Source organism: Dama dama, chromosome 15 (assembly GCF_033118175.1).
Source record: "Dama dama isolate Ldn47 chromosome 15, ASM3311817v1, whole genome shotgun sequence".
NCBI classification, from domain to species: domain Eukaryota; kingdom Metazoa; phylum Chordata; class Mammalia; order Artiodactyla; family Cervidae; genus Dama; species Dama dama.
In genome coordinates this window covers 57,047,840-57,071,312 of record NC_083695.1, presented here as the reverse complement: position 1 = coordinate 57,071,312, position 23,473 = coordinate 57,047,840, and the positions used below count along the sequence as shown (strand labels likewise).

At 36.3% G+C, this 23,473-nt stretch overlaps 1 protein-coding gene across 1 annotated transcript; it reads right to left on the bottom strand.

Moving 5' to 3' along the window:
* Positions 1-849: 849 nt before the first annotated feature.
* Positions 850-22,622, bottom strand: LOC133069878 (lipase member J-like). The gene is made up of 9 exons (XM_061161336.1): positions 22,599-22,622; positions 21,737-21,857; positions 17,279-17,477; positions 16,676-16,785; positions 15,016-15,152; positions 14,500-14,646; positions 11,596-11,667; positions 2,187-2,258; positions 850-1,083 (listed from the first exon to the last, which is right to left on the bottom strand). The coding sequence occupies exons 1-9, from the start codon at positions 22,605-22,607 to the stop codon at positions 850-852; spliced, it is 1,101 nt and encodes a 366-aa protein (XP_061017319.1). The 5' UTR covers positions 22,608-22,622.
* Between the last annotated feature and the right edge of the window lie 851 nt (positions 22,623-23,473).

The following is a 23,473-nucleotide window of genomic DNA, read 5'->3' as shown; positions in this document are numbered from 1 at the left end:
TCACTGTTTCCATTTTTCCCTCATCTATTTGCCATGAAGTGATGGGACCAGATACCATGATCTTAGTTTTTTGAATGTTGAATTTTAAGCCAACTTTTCCATTTTCCTCTTTCACCTTCATCAAGGTTCTTTAGTTCCTCTTCACTTTCTGCATTAGGGTGGTGTTATCTGCATATCAGAGGTTGTGTGCATCAGACACTATGTTCTTCAGGAAGTAAGTAAAGAATCTACTATATGGCTGATTTATTGCTTAAATTGTTATGAGTTCTCCTGGCCCAACTGCTATTTCTTTTTTGTTGTTGCTACATATTCACATTATTTTAAACATTAATTCTTGAGCCAGCCTTTTGTAACTCAGGGCAGGCCTGGATCACTAAAGTTTTTCTATAAACATGAGACAGCCAGAAGACAGGGAGGTGATGGGCAGGGTCTGTCCTGGAACCCCCCAAAAGGTCCTACTTGGTTACAGAAAAATTAGCTTTCATATCAGCAAGTATTCTTCCAAACTCTATATTTCTAAAAATTCTTATATTCTCATATTTCTTGAAGAAAAAAACTCCACCTTTCTCAAAAAACCTTCTCCTATAATTGAAAATATTTAAGACTATTGTTTCTATTTTTAGTTATTTACATTCTACTTAGAAACTCAACAGATTGCTTTGGGCTGAGTTATAATCGGCCATTACCCCTAGTGTAATAGATGGCACTACTTTATGAATGGAGAGCAAAAAAAGAAGAAAAAATTTCAGACTTCATATAAATAACTGGAAAAGTATACATAGTAAGAACAAAATAATTGGATTTTAATAGAAATTATATAAATCCTTCAACATAGGATACCATGGTTCTTTATGGGTTGCCTTGAATAATATCAATGATTTCACTGTAAACTTGATGATATACATCTAATCCAAACAAAAAGTCTACATGATTATAGTAAGAAATAGTTTTATGGTAAATATGATTTGTGATTTCAGAAAGTAAAATTTTAACATCTTCAGGATCAGCCAACAAGTCATTTTCACCACTCCAAGTTGCAGTTGGCACATTCATGTTTGTCACATTGTACAATGGAGAAGTTGTCTAAATGCAAATAAGTAAAGGTAAGAGTTTTCACAGAGAATAATACATATAAAGTGTTATTTACTAATTCTTTAAGTTATAAAGTACAATTTAAAAGTAAGCTTAATCTAAAATAATTGTTATTAAGTAAGCAATGAGTATGAAAGAATATTGTAATTTTTACTTATTAATTAAATTAAAATTAAAACTAGAGTTTGTTCTGATCCAGAGTATCAAATTTGTCTTGGCTTATATAACTGTCAATATCAGTTTAGTTCAGTTCAGTTGCTAAGTCATATATGACTCTTTGCAACCCCATGGACTGCAGCACGCCAGGCGTCCCTGTCCATCACCAACTTCCGGAGTTTACTCAAACTCGTGTCCATTTGGATGTGGTGCCATCCAAACATCTCAGCCTGTATCATCCTCTTCTCCTCCCTCCTTTAATCTTTCCCAGCATCAGGGTCTTTTCAAATGAGTCAGTATGTTTATTAGTAAATGATAAACATTGGCAGCCAAGTTCAATATTATTTTAATGAATTAGATCTGTATATTTTACTTCAAATATTTACACAAGCAAACTACATCAGGCATTGGAGCTTAGTGAAGGCAGAAAAGTATGGTGGAGAAGCATAAATTTTGAAGTAGATAGACTTGGGCTCTAGTATTTCAAGACATTTGTCATCATACTCAGATAGTTTTTATCAGCTTCTCAGTAACTTCTACTTTCTCTAATTAGTATATGTGTTTATCTTATCTTCCCAAACACAACAGTCTTAGGGTCAAGAACAATGGTATGCTTGCTTTCTATTTCTTATTTAACCAAGCTCAGAGCTATGTACATTATAAATACAGTATTTTTCCTCTTGAGGCATGGTGAATTATTCTACCGCTTGTCAACTTCTCTAGACTTATCTAAGATATTTGTTGTTAAAATACATAGAGAATATGGAAAAGCCACTTTGGTTGGAAATGAACATATGGATCCAAATCATGATGATCTTCGTTTACTGGTCTTTCTCACTGTACTACTGTACTCTTGGGTTTCACAGATGAATCTTTAATAGTAAAAATTATTTCAATTGATCAGGGAGATAATTTTTAATTTATACATAATTATGTACCTGATTAAAATGAACCAAGTTCAGATCAGGACTGCCCCAGTCAAAAGCTTTCAAGTGACTAGAATTAAAAAGCTGAAAGAAAAATTTTAAAGTAAGACTATACTCATTTTTTGTTACAATGGCAGCTGATACAAGCTAGGTATGCATTGCACAAAAAGCCCCTTTGTACTACTAAGTCTATTAGTATATGTGTAGGTGGGCTTCTTTGTTCCTCTTGCTATGCACAGGGTAAGAAATGGAAGAGCTAGGAGGTGGGGGGCAGGGAAATCTGCAGACAATAATTCTACCATCTTCATATAAATGCACATTTCCTGAAGGTTTTTTACCATATTAAAGGGGGCAGGTGTGTTTTGGGTAATATTAGGCCTCCCCAGAAATTCTCAGCTGTGTCTACAGAGGTCTAGGACTAAGTGTGCTAGGACTAAGTTGACACTGCCCTAAAAATTATTGCTTCAAATAACAAAGATCAAGAGCATGTCCCAGAAGCCACCCCTTTCTTTACCCCTTAACACTTGCAGCCTTACCACCAGCTTTGAACCTATTAGGTCTAATCTGATTTTGACCGTTTTTCCCCGTGATTATGTTTTCATTTCAAGAAGGTTAAGTTTCTCATGTTACTCATCTTCTCCAGAATGATAAAATGTCTATGTCTCTATATATCCCGTATTTTATCTCCTGCCAACACTCCCCAACTCTTAAAACTCTATCATCTGTTATACCATCATCAACCTATGTATTAAAACTCTTCTCTGATTGCTAATCTGATTTTCCCTGAGAATACTTCTTTCCCTGCAGTTCCAAAATCGGCCAAGTTTATTTATGACATTAACATTTGCAAGATTTTGGTCAATTCTTAGACAATTTTTTCATCTTATCTATGAGTAGAATTTGATTAGCTATTTATCCCCATATCCTTGAGATCTTTTCTTCACTTAACTTCTAGAATAACATGATATCTTGATCTTCATTTTTCTTTTTTCATTGTTTCACCCAGTGCTTCTTTTAAGCTTCCTTGGCAAATTTAGCTTCTCCTGCTAACCTCTTAATCTTTTCATGTCTCATCACTTAATCTTTACTCCTCTTTTCTTCTCTATTTATACTCAGTCTATTTGTCTTCTCATCCAGTCTCTTGGCTTTAAATGTTATTCATATTCAAAGTGTTTATCTTCTAAGTCTTTTCTAAATTCTAGACTCCTATCAGTCTCCTGCTTCAGTCAGTGTGACTCTTTGTGCCCCTAAGAGCTGTAGCCTGCCAGGCTTCTCTGTCAATGGGATTCTCCAGGTAAGAATGCTGGAGCAGTTAGCCCTGCTCTCCTCCTGGGCATCTTCCCAACACAGGGATCAAAAGCCTGTGGCATCTCCTGTGGCTCCTGCAATGCAGGTGAATTCTTTACCACTGAACCACCAGAAAGCCCTCTAGACTTCTATACACAACTTATTCAAAATCAAGACTTGAATGTCTAAAACCATATCTCCAAAACAGAACATCCTATCTTTCCTCGAAAGCCATTTCATCATCAAACTTCTCCCTCTCCTTCAAAATTAATTTCATCTTTTCATTACTTAGTCCAAAAACTTTGGATCATCCAAGATTCATTTCTTTTACTTCTCACAGAATCCATGATTAAATTTTATAGGCTCCATTTTTATGATATACACATGCATATTCAGAATCTAACAATTTTTACCACCTCTACCGGGAACATATCAGAGCAAGCTATCATCAGTTCTTTTTGCATTGCTGCAATAATCTCCTAACTTTCTCATTGCTTATACTCTTGCTTCACTATAATCTATTCAACATAGAAGCTAAAAGCATTCTTTTAAAAGTGTTCAGTTCAGTTGTTCAGTCGTGTCCAACTCTTTGCAACCCCATGGACTGCAGCATGCCAGGTTTCCCTGTCCATCATGAATTCCTAGACCTTGTTCAAACTCATCCATTGAGTCGGTGATGCCAAAGAACCGTCTCATCCTCTATTGTCCCCTTCTCCTTCTGCCTTAAATCTTTCCCAGCATCAGGGTCTTTTCAAATGAGTCAGTTCATTGCATTAGGAGGCCAAAGTACTGGAGCTTCAGCATCAGAATCAGTCCCTCCAATAAATATTTAGGACTGCTTTCCTTTAGGATTGACTGGTTTGATACTCTTCTGGTACAAGGGACTCTCAAGGCTTCACCAACACCACAATTCAAAAGCAACAACTCTTTCATGTTCCGCTTTCTTTATGGTCAAACTCTCACATCCATACATAACTACACGAAAAACCATAGTTTTGACTATATTGACCTTTGTTGGCAAAGTGATATCTCTGCTTTTTAATATGCTGTCTAAGTTGGTCATAGCTTTTCTTCCAAGGAGCAAGTGTCTTTTAATCTCATGGCTTCAGTCACCATCTGCAGTGAATTTGGAGCCCAAGAAAATAAAATCTGTCATTGTTTCCCCATCTATTTGTCATGAAGTGATGGGACCAGATGCCATGATCTTTGTTTTTTGAATGTTGCATTTTAAGCCAGCGTTTTCATCTCCTCTTTCATTTTCATTGAGAGGTTCATTAGTTCCTCCTCAGTTTCTGCCATAAAGGTGGTGTCATCTGCATATCTGAGGTTATTGGTATTTCTCCTGGCAGTCTTGATTTCAGCCTGTACTTCATCCAGCCTGGCATTTTATTTGATGCACTCTGCATATAAGTTAAATAAACGGGGTGACAATATACAACCTTGACATACTCCTTTCCCAATTTTGAACCAGTCCATTGTTACATGTCTGGCTCTAACTGTTGCTTCTTGACCTGCATACAGGTTTCTCAGGAGGCAGGTAAGGTAAGGTGGTCTGGTATTCTCATCTCTTGAAGACTTTTCCAATTTGTTGTGATCCACACATCAAGGGCTTCGGCATAACCAATAAAGCAGATGTAGGTTTTTGGTTTTTTTTTTTGAACTCTTTAGCTTTTTCTGTGATGCAACAGATGTTGGCAATTTGATCTCTAGTTACTCTGCCTTTTCTAAATCCACCGTGAACATCTGAAGTTCTCAGTTCATGTACTCTGAAGCCTGGCATGGAGAATTTTGAGCATTACTTTGCTAGTGCGTGAGAGGAGTGTAGAGAAGGGCAGGGTGCAGTCCAAGGACACAGAAGCCCCAGAAAGATAGTAGGCACTGGAGCAGTGGCTGTGCAGTGCTGGAGCAACTTTGAGACGATATCCCACATCCAAGGACAAAGGAGAAGCCCCAGCAAAACAGTAGGAGGGGCAAAATTGTGTTTAGAATCAAAGCCCACACCTACCAGAGACAATCAGAGCTCAAACATAGCTTGTACGCACCAGGACCCAGAGACACCACAGGGACTGAGACAGAACTGGGTTTGAGTGTCTCCTGCAGAGGTATGGGTCAGCAGTGGACTGCCACAGGGGCAGGGGCTCTGGGTGCAGCAGGCCTGGGTATGGCATAAGCCCTCTTGGAGGAGGTCACCATTAACCCCACCATAGAGCCACCAGAACTTACACAGGACTGGGGAAACAGACTCCGGGAGGGCACAAACAGAACCTTGTGTGCACCAGGACCCAGGAAAAAGGAGCAGTGACCCCACAAGAGACTGACCCAGACTTGCTCATGAGTGTCCAGGAGTCTGGCTGAGGTGTGGGTCCATGGTGGCATGCTGCAGGGTTGGGGGCACTGAGTCCAGCAGGGCTTGCATGGGATCTTTTGAAGGAGGTCACCATTATCTTCATCACCTCCACCATAGTTTGGCCCCGGATAAATAAGAGGGAAGGAACACAGCCCCACCCTACAACAGAAAATCGGATTACAGATTTACTGAGCATGGCACTGCCCATCAGAACAAGACCCAGTTCCCCCCTCAGTCAGTCTCTCCCATCAGGAAGCTTCCATAAGCCTCTTATCCTTCTCCATCAGAGGGCAGAGACTGAAAACCACAATCACAGAAAACTAACCAATCTGATCATATGGACCACAGCCTTGTCTAATTCAATGAAACTATGAGCCATGCTGTGTAGGGCCACCCAAGATGGACAGGTCATGGTGGAGTGTTCTGACAAAATGTGGTCCATGGGAGAAGAGAACGGCAAACCACTTCAGCATTCTTGCCTTGAGAACCGCATGAAACAGTATGAAAAGGCAAAAAGATAGAACACTGAAAGATGGACTCCCCAGGTTGGTAGGTGCCCAATATGCTACTGCAGATCAGTGGAGAAATAACTACAGAAAGAATCAGGTGGAGAGGGAGGTGGGAGGGGGGATCGGGATGGGGAATGTGTGTAACTCTATGGCTGATTCATATCAATGTATGACAAAACCCACTGAAATGTTGTGAAGTAATTAGTCTCCAACTAATAAAAAAAAAAAAGAATAAAGAGACGAAACCAAAGCAACAACACCATCCAGTTGTGGATGTGACTGGTGATGGAAGTAAAGTCCAATGCTGTAAAAAGCAATACTGCATAGGAACCTGGAATGTTAGGTCCATGAATCAAGGCAAATTGGAAGTGGTCAAACAGGAGATGGAAAGAGTGAACATTGACATTTTAGGAGTCAGTGAACTAAAATCGACCGAAATGGGTGAATTTAGCTCAGATGACCATTGTATCTACTACTGTGGGCAAGAATCCCTTAGAAGAAATGGAGTAGCCATCATAGTCAAAAAAGAGTCTGAAATGCAGTACTTGGATGCAATCTCAAAAACGACAGAATTATCTCTGTTCATTTCCAAAGCAAACCCTTCAATATCACAGTAATCCAAGTCTATGCCCTGACCAGTAATGCTGAAAAAGCTGAAGTTGAACAGTTCTATGAAGACCTACAAGACTTTTTAGAACTAACATCCAAACGAGATGTCATTATAGGGGACTGCAATACAAAAGAAGGAAGTCAAGAAATACCTGGAATAACAGGGAAATTTGGCCTTGAAGTACAGAATGATGTAGGGCAAAGACTAATAGAGTTGTGCCAAGAAAATGCACTGGTCATAGCAAACACCCTCTTCCAAAAACACAAGAGAAGACTCTACACATCGATGTCACCAGATGGTCAATACCAAAATCAGATTGATTATATTCTTTGCAGCCAAAGATGGAGAAGCTCTATACAGTCAGAAAAAACAAGACTGACAGCTGACTGTGGCTCAGATCATGAACTCTTGATTGCCAAATTCAGACTTAAATTGAAGAAAGTAGGAAAAACCACTAGACCATTTAGGTATGACCTAAATCAAATCCCTTATGATTATACAGTGGAAGTGAGAAATAGATTCAAGGGATTAGATCTGATAGACAGAGTGCCTGAAGAACTATGGATGGAGGCTCATGACATTGTACAGACAGGGATCAAGATCATTTCCAAGAAAAAGAAATGCAAAAAGTCAAAATGGTTGTCTGCAAAGGCTTTAAAAATAGCTCTGAAAAGAAGAGAAGTGAAAGTCAAAGGAGAAAAGAGAAGATATACCCATTTGAATGTGGAGTTCTAAAAAATTGCAAGGAGAGATAAGAAAGTCTTCTTCAGTGATCAATGCAAAGAAATAGAGGAAAACAATAGAATGGGAAAGACTATTTCTCTTCAAGAAAATTAGAGGTACCAAGGGAACATTTCATGCAAAGATGGGCACACTAAAGAACAGAAATTGTATGGACCTAACAGAAGCAGAAGATATTAAGAAGAGGTGGCAAGAAGACACAGAAGAACTATACAAAAAAAATCTTCATGACCCAGATAATCACGATGGTGTGTTCATTACCTAGAATAAGACATCTTGGCATACCAAGTCACGTGGGCCCTAGTAAGCCCACTATGTTTTCTTTATGAACAAAGCTAATGGAGGTGATGGAATTCCAGTTGAACTATTTCAAATCCTAAAAGATGATGCTGTGAAAGTGTTGCACTCAATATGCCAGCAAATTAGGAAAACTCAGCAGTGGCCACAGGCCTGGAAAAGGTCAGTTTTCATTCCAATCCCAAAGAAAGGAAATGCCAAAGAATGCTCAAACTATGCATAATTGCACTCATCTCACATGCTAGCAAAGTAATGCTCAAAATTCTCCAAGCCAGGCTTCAACAGTACGTGAACCATGAACTTCCAGATGTTCAAGCTGGATTTAGAAAAGGCAGAGGAACCAGAGATCAAATGGCCAACATCCATTGGATCATTGAAAAAGCAAGAGAGTTTCAAAAAAAATATCTACTTCTGCTTTATTGACTATGTCAAAGCCTTTGACTGTGTGGATCACCACAAACTGTAGAAAATTCTTCAAGAGATGGGAATACCAGATCACCTAACCTGCCTCCTGAGAAATCTGTATGCAGGTCCAGAAGCAACAGTTAGAACTGGACATGGAACAGACTGGTTCCAAATTGGGAAAGGAGTATGTCAAGGATGTATATTGTCACTGTGCTTATTTAACTTATATGCAGAGTACATCATGAGAAATGCTGGGCTGGATAAAGCATAAGCTGGAATCAAGATTTCTGGGAGAAATATCAGTAACCTCCAATGTGCAGGTGACACCACCCTCACTGCAGAAACTGAGGAGGAATTACAGAGCATCTTGATGAAAGTTGAAGAGGAGAGTAAAGAAGTTGGCTTAAAGCTCAAAATTCAGAAAACTAAGATCTTGTCATCCAGTCCCATCACTTCATGGCAAATAGATGGGGAAACAAAGGAAACAGTGAGAGACTTTATTTTGGCAGGGGGGGGGGTGTCCAAAATCATTGCAGATGGTGACTGCATCCCTGGAATTAAAAGTCACTTGCTCCTTGGAAGAAAAGCTATGACCAACCTAGATGGCATATTAAAAAGCAGAGACATTACTTTGTCAACAAAGGTCCATCTAGTCAAAGCTGTGGTTTTTCCAGTAGTCACGTATGGATGTGAGAATTGGACTGTAAAGAAAGATGAACACCAAAGAATCGATGCTTTTGAACTGTGGTTTTGGAGAAGACTCTTGTGTGTCCCTTGAACTGCAAGGAGATCCAACCAATCCATCCTAAAGGAAAATCAGTCCTGAATATTCATTAGAATGACTGATGCTGAAGCTGAAACTCCAATAGTTTGGCCACCTGATGCGAAGAACTGACTCATTTGAAAAGATCCTGATGCTGAGAAAGACTGAAGGTGGGAGGAGAAGGGGATGACAGAGTATGAGATGGTTGGATGGCATCACCGACTCAATGGACATGAGTTTGAGTAAATTCTGGGAGTTGGTGATTGACAGGGAGGCCTTACTTGCTTCAGTTCATGTGGTCACAGAGTTGGAGATGACTGAGTAACTGAACTGAACTGAACTGAACTGAGATGAGTGCAATTGTGTGGTAGTTGGAACATTCTTTGGCATTGCCTTTCTCTGTGATGGAATGAAAACTGACCTTTCCCAGTCCTGTGGCCACTGCTGAGTTTTCCAAATTTGCTGGCATATTGAGTGCAACACTTTCACAGCATCATCTTTCAGGATTTTAAATAGCTCAGCTGGAATTCCATTGCCTCCACTAGCTTTGTTTGTAGTGATGCTTCCTTAGGCCCACTTGACTTCACATTCCAGGAGTCTGGCTCTAGCTGAGTGATCACATCTTTGTGGTTTTCTGGGTCATTAAGATCTCTTTTGCATAGTTCTGTGTATTCTTGCCACCACTTCTTAATGTCTTCTGCTTCTGTTAGGTCCATACCATTTCTGTCCTTTATTGTGTCCATCTTTTCACAAAATATTCCCTTTGTATCTCTAATTTTCTTGAAGAGATCTCTAGTCTTTCCCATTCTATTGTTTCCTCTATTTCTTGGCACTGATCACTTAGGAAGGCTTTCTTATCTTTCCTTGCTCTTCTTTGGAACTATGTATTCAGATGGGTATATCTTTCCTTTTCTCCTTTGCCTTTAGCTTCTTTTCTCAGCTATTCATAAGGCATTCTTAGACAACCATTTTGCCTTTCTGCATTTCAGTGTAAATCATAGTAAGTCACTTCCCTTCTCAAAAACCTGCAGTGGCTAACCCACTTGATACAGAATGTCAAAGTCCTTACCATGGCACAAAGGTTCTTTTCTGACTCCCTCTTACTTTTTTGCCCCTGTTTTCTACTATTCTCTTCTGGAATCACTCATGTTAGCCACACTAGCCTTTTAGCTGTGCCTATCAGAAATGCTCCTGACTAATGGCTTTTCCACCTATTAGTCTACCATCTGAATATTCTTTCTCCACATGTTCACACTGCTAACCTTCTCACTTCCTTTAAATCTTTTCAAGTGTTACCATCTCACTGAGGCTCAATCTAACCTCCCTATTCAGGTAGACAACTGAATCCTGGCATACCTAATCTTTTCTCTCTGGTCCTCTCCTCCTATTTTTCATAGCTTCTATCATCATCTACTATTTTAACAATTTACTTATTTAATATGCTTTTTGTTTACTGTCTGTATATCTCATATTAGAATGTAGGTAATTTGATAGGGATCACATTGAATCTATAGATTGTACCTGGTAGTATAGTCATTTTCACAATATTGATTCTTCCTACTCAGGAACATGGAATATCTCTCCATCTGTTCATGTCATCTTTGATATCTTTCATTAGTGTCTTATCAATACTAGTAACACTTTCAATGTATCTAGTGTTCATTAAATTTAAAGACTCTCATAATCATTATCCTATTTAATTCTCATAGTTATTTTTGTTAGGTCAGAGCATGATTATTAATTCTATTTTTAAAATTAAAGAAACTGAATTCATAAAGATTTATTGATCTTATTTAATGTCCTACTGCCAGTAAGATTTAGAGAAAGAATTCAATATCTTGTATTTTGATCTCAAGCATATATATTCTTATGTTATCTTGGCTCTCAATATTAAGATGGCATTCATACTGTGTTTTTCTTTATCAATATTCACTCAACAAATATTCCTGAGTATCTACTATATGCCACAAACTTAGTTTTAAAATAGATAACTGAACAAAACTTGGTCATGGTCTTCATGGAGTTCACAATTTAACCAAGGAGAAAGTATAATCTAGTGAGAAAGAGTAGGTATTGAGAGACCTGAGTTCTTGTCTTAGTTTTTTTGTTTGTTTGTTTGTTTTGTTTTGTTTTTTAAGAAAAAGTTTTAAATATATGGGCATATTAAATCATGAGCATAGCCTAGTTGATCCCTTGCCTACTGTTCTGAATGAACATTTTCTCATTTGTAAAATAGAAAATAACTGTACTCCTCTTATTGCCTAAACTGAGGATTTAATAGATTATATTATTAACATACATTATAAACTTTTAAGAATCATACATATTTTTAATAATTTCAATATATCCTTCTAAATTCATCATTCTATGGCAATGGCCAGATCCCTAGAATCATGAGATAAACTGCAAGTAGTTTTAAAAAAATTTTACCAAAATGCACTTAAAAATGTATTTTAGTGTACCTGACACCAGTGGAGCATATTTTGAACAGATGTTCCTGCTGGGTTTTGTGACATGTACACATCCACACGACTCTGAGGGTTTAAAACATTATTTTTATTCTTCCAACCAGAAAAAACAATCTTTGATAATTATTAAACTAAAAAATTTCAAGGAAATTTAATTTATAATAAATAATGTTAATAAAACAAAATTATATTTAAATTAAATATATAAATGTACCTATTGAATGTAAATTTTGCATTAATGTAGAAGATATTATTGAATTTCTAAGTTCTGAGGCCCATCACCCATGCTGAAAACAATCAAAAGTAATGTAACACACACTTTTTGAAAGCACTAAAGAACTGAAAAGATAAAAAGAAATTACCAGGGCAAATGGAAGAGAAAAGACAGAGAATTCAAAAGAAAAGCAATGTACTAAAATCACTTAAGTTTATCTGCCAATCCTAGAAAATTTAAAGTTTCATTTTAAGAAATCAGTTCAGTTTAGTTGCTCAGTCATGTCCCCCTGGACTGCGGCACGCCAGGCTTTCCTGTCCTAGAGAAGGGAACTGCAGACCACTTTGGTATTCTTGCCATGAAAACCCCATGAACAGTATGAAAAGGCAAAAAGATAACTAGTTAAGGAGAGCAAAAATCAGCCCAGGACTTTTTGAGGACAGTGGGAAGGTTTAAAAAGAAATTCTTTCCATAATAAACTGAGGCCCGAAAGTTCAACTCAAAGTAAAGCTTAATCAGGAATACAGCTGTGCTCATGGCAACCTGTAACCTAGTTTTGCATTGCCTACATACTCCCTGGGAACCTCAATCAGTGAATAAGATATATAAGGTCAATGTAATCCCTACTAAAATCTCAATAAATTATTTTTACGATACTGACAAACTGCTTCCAAAGTTTATATAGAGAGACAAAAGATCCCAAATAGCCAACACAATTATTAAAGGGAGGACTACAAAACATAACCTCAAGACATTATTAATATAAAGCTATAGTAGTCAAGACAGTGTAGTATTGGTGAAAGAGTGGAGAGATAGATAAATAGAGCAGAATACAGAGCCCAGAAATAGACCTTTAGAAACACAGTTAACTGATCTCTGACAAAAAAACAAAGGCAATGTAATAGGAAAATGATAATCTTTTCAATAAATGGTGTTGGAACAAATGGATATCACATGGGGGAGAAAAAAGAATCTAGACACAGACCTTCACAAAAACTGACTCAAAACAGATCATAGGTCTAAATGGGAAATGCTAAACTATAAAACTTCTAAATGATAACACAGGAAAAAATCTAGACAATCTTGAGTGTGGCAATGACTTTTCAGATATAGTACCAAAGGCACAATCCATGAAAGATATAATCAATAAGCTGAATTACAAGAACTGGACAAAGTCAAAATTCTGGGTTATTTGATGACATATCCAAATTACATTGATGAGAGTTTTTGCTACCTGATCTTCCTTGCATGATAACTTCCTTTCAGTTCGCTGAGTGACATTGGCCTGATTCTAGACACTGCCTATCTGCAAACTGCAAGATTCTCTTCTGGTTTTTCATATTGCCTACAGGAAAGAAATTTCAAGTCAGATCCTAATTTTCCTATCAGTCTTGACAGGATCAAGAGGACTGAATCAAAAAAAAAAGGACTGAATCAAACTGAACTATCACTCTTACTGTTCCCATATACACTGTGTGTGAATTTTTTCACTTCAGACTTTCCCAATCCTAGACAACTTACTACACAATTAATTGCAATTGATGACACTGTCAACTTTTGTCCCAGAAAGGAGACTCACTAATTTAAAGGCTAAGAAGTTAGAATATAAGCTTTCCTAATAGTCCACCTACAAAAGAGTTCTCAAAGACACCATAATTATAATAAAGATGTCAATAGCCAAAAACACAACCCAAGACATAGAATAACTAAAAAAGGTAAGCAGAAATAAAGATTATATTTATGATGTTTCTAGACATTCTATGGTAGATATATAACACTAGATAGAAGAATATAAGAGGCCTTTTTAAAAAGGTAATCTTCTATGACAGAAAATTATGCTTTTCATATCTTTGGGGAAAAGGGAGAGAATGGAGTTCTTTTCTTCTATTATGAAGAATATTAGTGTTTTTTTAAAATATCTGTAATTGTCTGAGACTTTCAATAAGACCTTCTTGAGGTTAAAAAAAATCAACATATATCCTTGTGGTAAGAAAATGTGCTTAGAAATTAAAAGAACACCTATTTTCCTATGAACAGATACATTGGTTCTCATTAAGAACTTTCTTAAAAGGCCCAGGTGCAAGAATCAATAAACTAGTCCAAATGTCACAAACAACTGCTTTTTCCAAATTTGGGTTTTTTAATTTAATGTGCTGATAAAACCTTGCATCTTTAAGAGAATTTATATACAATCAATACAGATTGCCTTCTAATAGTAGCTTGAATACCAAAAGAGTTTCCCACTCCAGGAATTTTGATGAATGCCAAAAGCATATAAGTTAATTGCCAGGCCCCCTAATTATGGAAAAATCAAGGAAGTGGAAAAGTATTAGGAATCAGGATATAAGAGGAGGAGTTATGTAAGACAGTGAATGGAAGACAACCTAAATACATGAAATCCCAGACAACTAACATGTAACTGCAAAGACTAATAAAGATATAGCTGTAGCTAGTTTCTGTTCTTTACAGAGATCAAGACAAATATGGAAGTAAAAAAATCCCAGCATGCTAATACAAATTAGTTTCTTAATGTTGGTACAGCCACAAAATTAGAAAGGCTAAGAATCTAACTACAAGAATAAATGGATAAAACATAAAATGATACACAAAGCATAGAATAAGCACTATTAAAAGCTGCTTTCTAAAAATTGGCAAAGTATATTTTAAATACAACTTGTTCTCACCGTATTTAAGTTCTTTAGGTCATATCCAGTTATCATAAATAAGATATCACGGCAAATCTTATCAATAATCTTCAGTGGACACAGCTTTGAACCAACAAATCTTTTAAAGGAGGTATTAGGTAAGAACTCTTTGCTGCCAGAAAAAAACTGCAAAATAAATTTACTGTATTCATGTTTGGAAGACTAAAACAATTTAATCAAAAGTTGATTTGGTGAGTTCACTACATTTACAACCAAATACATTAGTTTAAAACATTTAAATTAAGGATGAAATTTGAGAGCAATATAAAGAGATGATGTGATTAGTGAAATTCTTACACAATGAGTCATCCAAAAGTATCATAAGTAAAGTCTTATACCTGTGTAGAAACAAAAGCAAGAATCCAGTGTAAACGAAGCCAAAAAATTCAAATCATACATGTGGCTGTGCAAACATAGCCAAGACCTTTTATTTTGAAAGCAGAGAATCATTATCATTTTGGGTTGTCAACTACAAAAAGGGAAGAAATAACATACCTTGATCAGTGACTTCCAGTTGTATGCCATTTTAATTAAAGGGCTTTTTGAGTATTTAATGGAAAAAACTGGGGCTAAGGCAAAAAATACTTTGATTCTTTCAGCTATCTTTGGTATTGTGGAAAATGTTATGAAGGCTGAAAGAAAATAAGATATAAATGAACTATTCTTAGTCAATTACTATCATGTAAGAAATGACAATGATAAGTTCAATAATTAATTTACTAATTCATTTCTTATCTATCAAATATTTATTGACTACACATACTGAGACATGCATATTGATCACAACATAATGCTGATTATTAGGATCTAAAACAAATGTGTAGATCATAAATGAGTTTAATTCAGCAATAAATCACTTTTATAACACCACAGTTGAAAATCAGAAATATTTACTATTATACATTAGTATAACTGGCAATGGTGAAAATGATAAAAGTGAATTTTTCAGATAGATAAATCTACTTTAGGTGAGAAATTCAATAAATATAAAATTGTTTTAATATTTACTTTTAATTAAAAATGTCTTAGCCTTCTTGAACAGAGGCTACTAAACACTATATTTTACTGATAATCCAGAGTAATTAATATGACAAATAGAATTTTTTCCTTTTTTGATACCTTATCAAGCTATCTAAATGCACACCCCCTCTATTTTTATTGGTTCTTTTTTCCCTGGGTTATGAGAAGTCAAAGAAGCAAAGAATTATATATCATATCAAACTGCAAGTTGATAAGCTCTGGCACATCACTCATTTTTTTTATTTGGTTATTTCCTAGGATTCTTGGTTCCATACTGAACAGTTGATGAAAATTTGGACTAAAATTCACACATGGTTAATAAATATCAGACAAAAGGTCTATGAGAAATGGAAAGAGATTGTTATTCAACATAATTTTTCTGGTAGAAAGTGGATGATTCCTATAAGAAATACTTATACTCTTCAGTCTAGATAATACTCTTATAGTCTAGATGATAATGATGATGACTAATACAGTCTAGATGATACTCAACAGTCTAGAAAAAACTCATTTAATACTGGGTTCTACTATAAAGTAGACTTTTCTGCTTCCAAAGTAGAAAGATTAAGTTTTATGGTACCAAGAAAGAGAATTACATTAAGTCTTAGGGAATATTTTTCTGAAAGTAAAATTGATACACATTAGGTAGAAGAGTTAAGTATTATAAAGGGATGAAAGTTCTTTTCTAGTCATCTTTAAATATAGGAAGGATTTCTTCATCTCTGTTCATTTCTTAAGTTTAATATGTCCTAAATGTAAAAACCCAAGCACCCTTTTAAAACTTCTTACTCATAAAACCCTATGCTTGATTTTTAAAAGAAAAATAATTATACAATTTCTATTTGTGGAATAAATGACAGCTATGACTTAATTGTGATATTTAGATGGATATCCAGCTTTTATACATTACAAACAAACAAAACCTTGTTTTTACAGTCAATTCTTTGTGACTAGAGAATGCTATATAGAATTAAAACAGGATATAACCTTCCAGGGCACTGCTCTGTGATATATGTCTCACAGTTCTGCTTTGGTTCACTTACAGGTCTAGAAGCTGACCTATATCCTTAAGAATATATCTACAAACTTTGAAAGTGTAATAAAGTAATAGCAGCAATGATCTTTCTTGCCATACCAATGGTAGTGCCTTGTGAATGTCCTACATAAAATATTTGCTCTTGTTGGGTTTGCTTCACAATGAAATCAATGGAGGCTGGAAGGTCATATTTAGCCATCTCATCAAAGCTACAAAAGAAAAAAGAAAATGAAAATGTATATTCTACTAATGTTATGTTAACATTTGAAGATAATGATTAGGTAAATATTTTTAAAGCATTTTTCAACTCTCCTTGGGTACTATCAATAAGTTAGATAGTATAATTATCTATTGACTAGAGACTTCTGTGAGAACACAAAGTTAAGGAAATAAAATAGCCACAAGAGTTTTATAAAGAAGGTGATTGTATATTCTAAGAACAGTGAAGTAGACTACATATACAGGTGACAGAGTGAAAAAATACAGTAGGGTAGTCAGTAAAGCTTACTGCTTAAAAATGAGATGTAAGCTCAAAATCAAACAAGTACTCTTTAACTTTCCAGGTAAAATTTATATAAATTTTAATATATTGAGAGCCCTGAGTTGAGAAAAAAAGACTTATGTTTCATTTCATTTCATTCAAAAAGAAGGAAACAGTCCAATACACTTATACAATAAAATATTACTCAGTTTTTTCTGTACCTGAAAGCCCAGAAGTCTTTGGAATTTGTTTTTAGGTACAAGTGTTTTCTAGACCAGGTAGTCCCTCTGCTGTTCCCCATCCACACATCATAACCAGCATCCGCCAGAAGGAAGCCTAGGCTGTTATTAGGAAGATTGGAAATCCAGCTGCTGGCAGATGTGAGCAAACCATGTTGCAAGTATACAACAAGTCTCTGAACTGGAAAAAAATGTAGAAAATTTCTTTTAAAATATTGTAGTGTCTACATGAGTATCTCACCTCAAATTTAATCTTATAGGATAAAGATTTTTAAAATTGCTAAATTGGGTAGGTTTTTCACCTTTTAATCCCATTTTATGTCAGAGTTGTTCACTAATGAATTTCTTTCATATGACCAAGTGGGCAATTAGGTCATGTCACATACTTAAACACGGGCTTCCCAGGTGCCACTAGTGGTAAAGAACCGGCCTGAGAATGCAGAAGAAATAAGAGATGCAGGTTTGATCCCTGGGTCCAGGAGGTTTCCTTGAGGAGGGCATGGCAACCCACTCCAGTATTCTTGCCTGGAGAATCCCCATGGACAGAAGAGCCAGGCTACAGTCCATAGGGTTGCAAAGAGTCAGACATGACTGAAGCTACTTAGCCTACACATACTTAAACATACAAATTTTTAAGGATATAGAATATTCAAACATCTCTTAGTAACTTGGACTCATTTAAATAGCATGTTCAGTTCAGCTCAGTCGCTCAGTTGTGTCCGATTCTTTGCGAGCCCATGGACTGCAGCACACCAGGCCTCCCTGTGCATCACCAACTCCTAGAGCCTACTCAAACTCATGTCCATTGAGTCGGTGATGCCATCCAAACATCTCATCCTCTGTCGTCCCCTTCTCCTCCTGCCCTCAATCTTTCCCAGCATCGGGGTCTTTTCAAATGAGTCAGCTATTCGCATCAGGTGGTCAAAGTACTGGAGTTTCAACTTCAACATCAGTCTTACCAATGAACACAGGACTGATCTTTAGGAGGGACTAGTTGGATCTTCTTGCAGTCCAAGGGACTCTTAAGAGTCTCTTCTCCAACACCATAGTTCAAAAGCATCAATTCTTTGGTGCTCAGCTTTCTTCACCATCCAACTCTCATATCTATGCACGACTACTGGAAAAACCATAGCTTTGACTAGACGGACATTTGTTGGCAAAGTAATTGCTCTGCTTTTTAATATGCTGTCTAGGTTGGTCATAACTTTCCTTCCAAGGAGTAAGCGTCTTTTAATTTCATGGCTGCAATCACCATCTGCAGTGATTTTGGAGCCCCCCAAAATAAAGTCAAGCCACTGTTTCCACTGTTTCCTCATCTACTTGCCATGAAGTGATGGGACCGGATGCCATGATCTCAATTTTCTGAATGTTGAGCTTTAAGCCAACTTTTTCACTCTCCTCTTTCACTTTCATCAAGAGGTTCTTTAGTTCTTCACTTTCTGACATAAGGATAGTATCATCTGCATATTTGAGGTTACTGATATTTCTCCCGTCAATCTTGATTCCAGCTTGTGCTTCATCCAGTCCAGGGTTTCTCATGATGTACTCTGCATGTAAGTTAAATAAGCAGAGTGACAATATACAGCCTTGATGTACTCCTTTCCTATTTGGAACCAGTTTATTGTTCCATGTCTAGTTCTAACTATTGCTTCCAGACCTGCATACAGATTTCTCAAGAGGCAGGTCAGGTGGTCTGGTATTCCCATCTCTTGAAGAATTTTCCACAGCTTATTTTTATCCACACAGTTAAAGGTTTCGACATAGCTGATAAAGCAGAAGTAGATGTTTTTCTGGAACTCTCTTGCGTTTTCAGTGATCCAGCAGATGTTGGCAATTTGATCTCTGGCCCCTCTGCCTTTTCTAAGACCAGTTTGAACATCTGGAAGTTCATAGTTGATGTATTGCTGAAGCTTGGCTTGGAGAATTTTGAGCATTATTTTGCTAGCGTGTGAGAAGAGTGCAATTGTGCAGTAGTTTGAGCATTCTTTGGCATTGCCTTTCTTTGGGATTGAAGTGAAAATTGACCTTTTCTGGTCCTGTGGTCACTGCTGAGTTTTCCTAATTTGCTGGCATATTGAGTGCAACACTTTCACAGCATCATCTTCTAGGATTTGAAATAGCTCAACTGGAATTCCATCACCTCCACTAGCTTTGTTCATAGAGATGCTTCCTAAGGTCCACTTGACTTTGCATTCCAGGATGTCTGGCTCTAGGTGAGTGATCACACCATGGTGATTATCTGGGTCATGAAGATCTTATTTATACAGTTTTTCTGTATATTCTTGCCACCTCTTCTTTAAATAGCATGTTACATAAGATATATTTTATATGATTACCCCACCTTTCTCACTTCATAAAATAATTTTATACTCACATTTTCACAGATATATTTAATACAGATTTTATCACTAGAACCATTGCTTTAATCACCAGTGTTCCCAGAGGTCTAATTTATACTTCCAAGGTTTTCGAGAGGCAACACCTTGAATAACATAATGTCTGCTCACTGGTAACTTTGTTTTAAGCCCCAAATTGCCCTTCACATAATCCATATCATTATCATCATTACTGATTGCCAGACATTGTAGTTGGAGTATTGAAAGAACCTTGTATATTATAGCACTTCAATGGCTAAAATATTACATTTCCTGTGATGATACAAAAAAGTGATGAATGGTTTGTACATGCTCTCTGACAGTGTAGACAAACCCTAGATCCAGAATAACTGACCTTGATCAAAATAGAGAGGTAGGGCTGCTGATACATAAATTTTTATTGGGAAAAAGATATTTGGTATTGAGATGATACACATAGGCATCTTTTGTTACTCCCATGCCTTGTTTTAACTGTAAATGTGCAAGTATGGCAACTATGACATATTAAGGACATAGTAGCCCTTAGGGATAAAGGCCTGGTTTATCAAATAAGGAAAGACAGCCAAGAGGAAGAGGAATTTACAGTGGGTAGTAGAGGAAGGAATGTATAAATACCAGATATGGCATTAGGATCAAATGTAATAGCAGATGAAATACACTACAATATTGTAAAGTAAGTAGCCTCCAACTAATAAAAATAAATGTAAAAAAATGTAATACCAGATGAAATAAACTTATTGTGAAAAACAAGTGGATCCGAGCAGTGCAAGAAGTACCCTTTACTAGATTATTTTAGTGTCACACCTAGATTTCCTTTGCTAAGCAGCTGAATCATTCTTCCAGCTATTGTTGACTGGTGCTTTTGAAGGGTTCACTATTGCCCCTTTCTCTGTGGAACTGCCCCCAGGCTAAGGGGAATTTCCTCAGCCAGACTTTATTTCTTTCTATAGATGCCCTTCAGGCAGTGACTAACTGATATAAGAATGCAAAAAAGCTAGCTCCCTAACTTCAAGGTGGGACCCAGTCTGCAGTGCAATTCAGGGATCCATAAACTCCTCTGAGACAACATTGTATTAGCTGAGTCTCATCCTTCTTTAGCACCTTCCCCTGCCTTTCCCTCTTGTCCACATTATCTTCTCATGAAAGTATTCCAATCAATAAATTACATGCACCTATATTCTTGTCTCAGGGCTGCTTCTAGAGAACTCTAAGGTACTTACTATATTTTAAAATTATCTTTAAGTCTTTTATTAGAAAAATTGAGTCAAACCCTGAGGAATGATTACAATAATTATGTCAAAATTCTCTGCCTAGTAGATGTGACCTCTATAAGGATCAAAAATTATATTGGTAGAGCCTGCTCAAAATTAATGAATTTTCTCTGAAATGTACCATAATGTTCAAAATGAGAACTTGACAGGGTGCCCTAAAATATGAGAAACAATTTTTTCAAGGACAAAATCTAAGGAGAAAAGACAAATTCTCTGTTTTGTTTTTGTTTTTTTTTTTTTGCAACAGTTAGACAAATAAGAAAAGTAGTTGGTTACATATTGTGCTAGTAAGTGATACATCTAGAATTATTATGACCCTAGTGACAAATTCTAGTGCGTTTTTCAGCGTCTCATTCTGCTGACAGTAGTGTACATAGTACTGGAGTAAAGAGCCATGAGACTGCTACCAAACTTTTCAAACTTATCTCTTTGCTATTACTAGAGGAGAGATTCACAGGCACAAAGAAAGAAATTTTTACCAGCCATACATCAAATCTACAGAGCATTTCTAACCCCTCATTAAACAAAGAAAATTCTAGGTAATCAACATGGATGAGTATGGTGATCCACAAAGAAAACTTGGGAGGAGCAATGTGTGTTCCACCTTACTTTAAAACCACTCTAAACAGGAAGCTAAAGGAGGGTCAGATTCTCTTCCTGGGGCATATAGAGATATGCATGAGAAGTTAACTGTTCACTTAATCTTTAAACCCTTTTCTTGTCCTAAACGCACTGAGAAGAAATGAAGTTAAGAGCTTCAGATAATCACCAGTTTATCTTGAACTGAGCTTTACCTGAATTGTTTTCACTGTTTGTCTTCCCATAGGGAATTCTATAAAGGCTAAGGATATAACCATCTTCAGTTGTAATATCATACTCTTCATCTGGGTAGCCCCAGTAGGAAATAATTTGACTCTAGATAAGGAAAAAGCAAACCTTTTAGAATAAGACTGTTAGTGAATTAATGTAACCTAATTAAATCTAACCTAATCCCATGGACAGAGGAGCCTGGAGGGCTATAATCCTTGGGATCACAAAGAGTAGGACATGACTGACCAACACACACAAACACACATTAATGTAATAATGAATCTTTGTATTCTCAATCTTAAGCTTATGCATTTTTTATTTTCACTAATTCACTGATTAATTCAGTAATAAATATTTATAGAACATCTACTAAGCATCAGTCTTATATACCAGGGGTTCATAGATAAATAAAACAACAAAAAATTAAAACCCCTGCATTCAAGGAGATATCTCAAGAACTAACCTATTATTTTTTTTCTGACTACTAATCATAGTTTTACCTACATACCAATATACAATTTTAAAATATGTTTACCCACAAGTGTTTGTTTGTCTATATATATAGCTAAGGATACATACATATGTGGAATTTGTTATGTAAATGCATATATAGAATAGAGAAATGATATGTTTATGCATATTTTTACTTCAGACACAGAATAAAGCAGAAAGGGAAACTGTAAGCTATAGGAAAGCAGATGAGGAATATTAGTTGACCCATATTCAAAATACATGAATGCAGAGATATAAACTGACTGTAGATCTATTCAAATAAGACCCCTCAAAACTGAAGAGTAACATTCCCTGTTATTTTATCAGCTTAGCATTTATGTCCTAGCAACTTACAATATTCATACTTGCTTCAGGGTTCACAGATCTTTGTTTTCTAAAGGCACCATGAGTAGTTCCAAGAATTAGGATGAAAGACATCACCTTGAAAAGGTACCACATTTGGAATCTACATGTAAAAAAGATTTTAATAATATTAAAATTGCAGCAATTAATACTATTTGACTGCTTAAATAATTCTGTGAGGTAGGGAATATTACCATTTTCAGATGACAAAACAGAGGCTCTAAAAAATTAAATAAACTTAGGGATATACAATGTATAACTGGCAATCACGGTTCAGATTCAGGCCTGCTTCACTCCAAACTCCATGCTTTTCCAACTACTCTATTCTGTAGCACAAATTCCCTCTTTAAAGTCTTGTTAATAGTATTGCTTAGCTCAGTTTTAAGAGTTTTACTATATACTGCAGGTTAACTAATATAATTGATATTACTGATATAATAATACTCTTACCAGACTATTATTTATTTAAAGTATGTTTAAAGGGTTTTGGGTTTGGGAGAGGGAAAAGGGGCTAATGTGAAGATTAGAAAGCTTGTATAGCTTACATTCGGCCTCTCAGGGTTTGGATTTTATTTTGTTTACTGAAATATGACTTTGAGTAACCAAATTCTGGAAAGCCAGACACATAAATCATTTCATGAAAACTGAGAAACCAGGGAATCACAGAGGTCACATCCAGATTTTCTCCCCAGACCTCGATTTACCAATTTCATGAGCCTTGTTAAATGAGCCAGACACTGTACCTGAAAGGATATTATGAGGCATTTATAAAACTCCCAACTACACAACTTGTAAACTGTGTGACTTAAAGCAAGTTACTTACCCTCTCTGAGCATGTTTTCCTACTTAAAAAGTGTAAATAATGC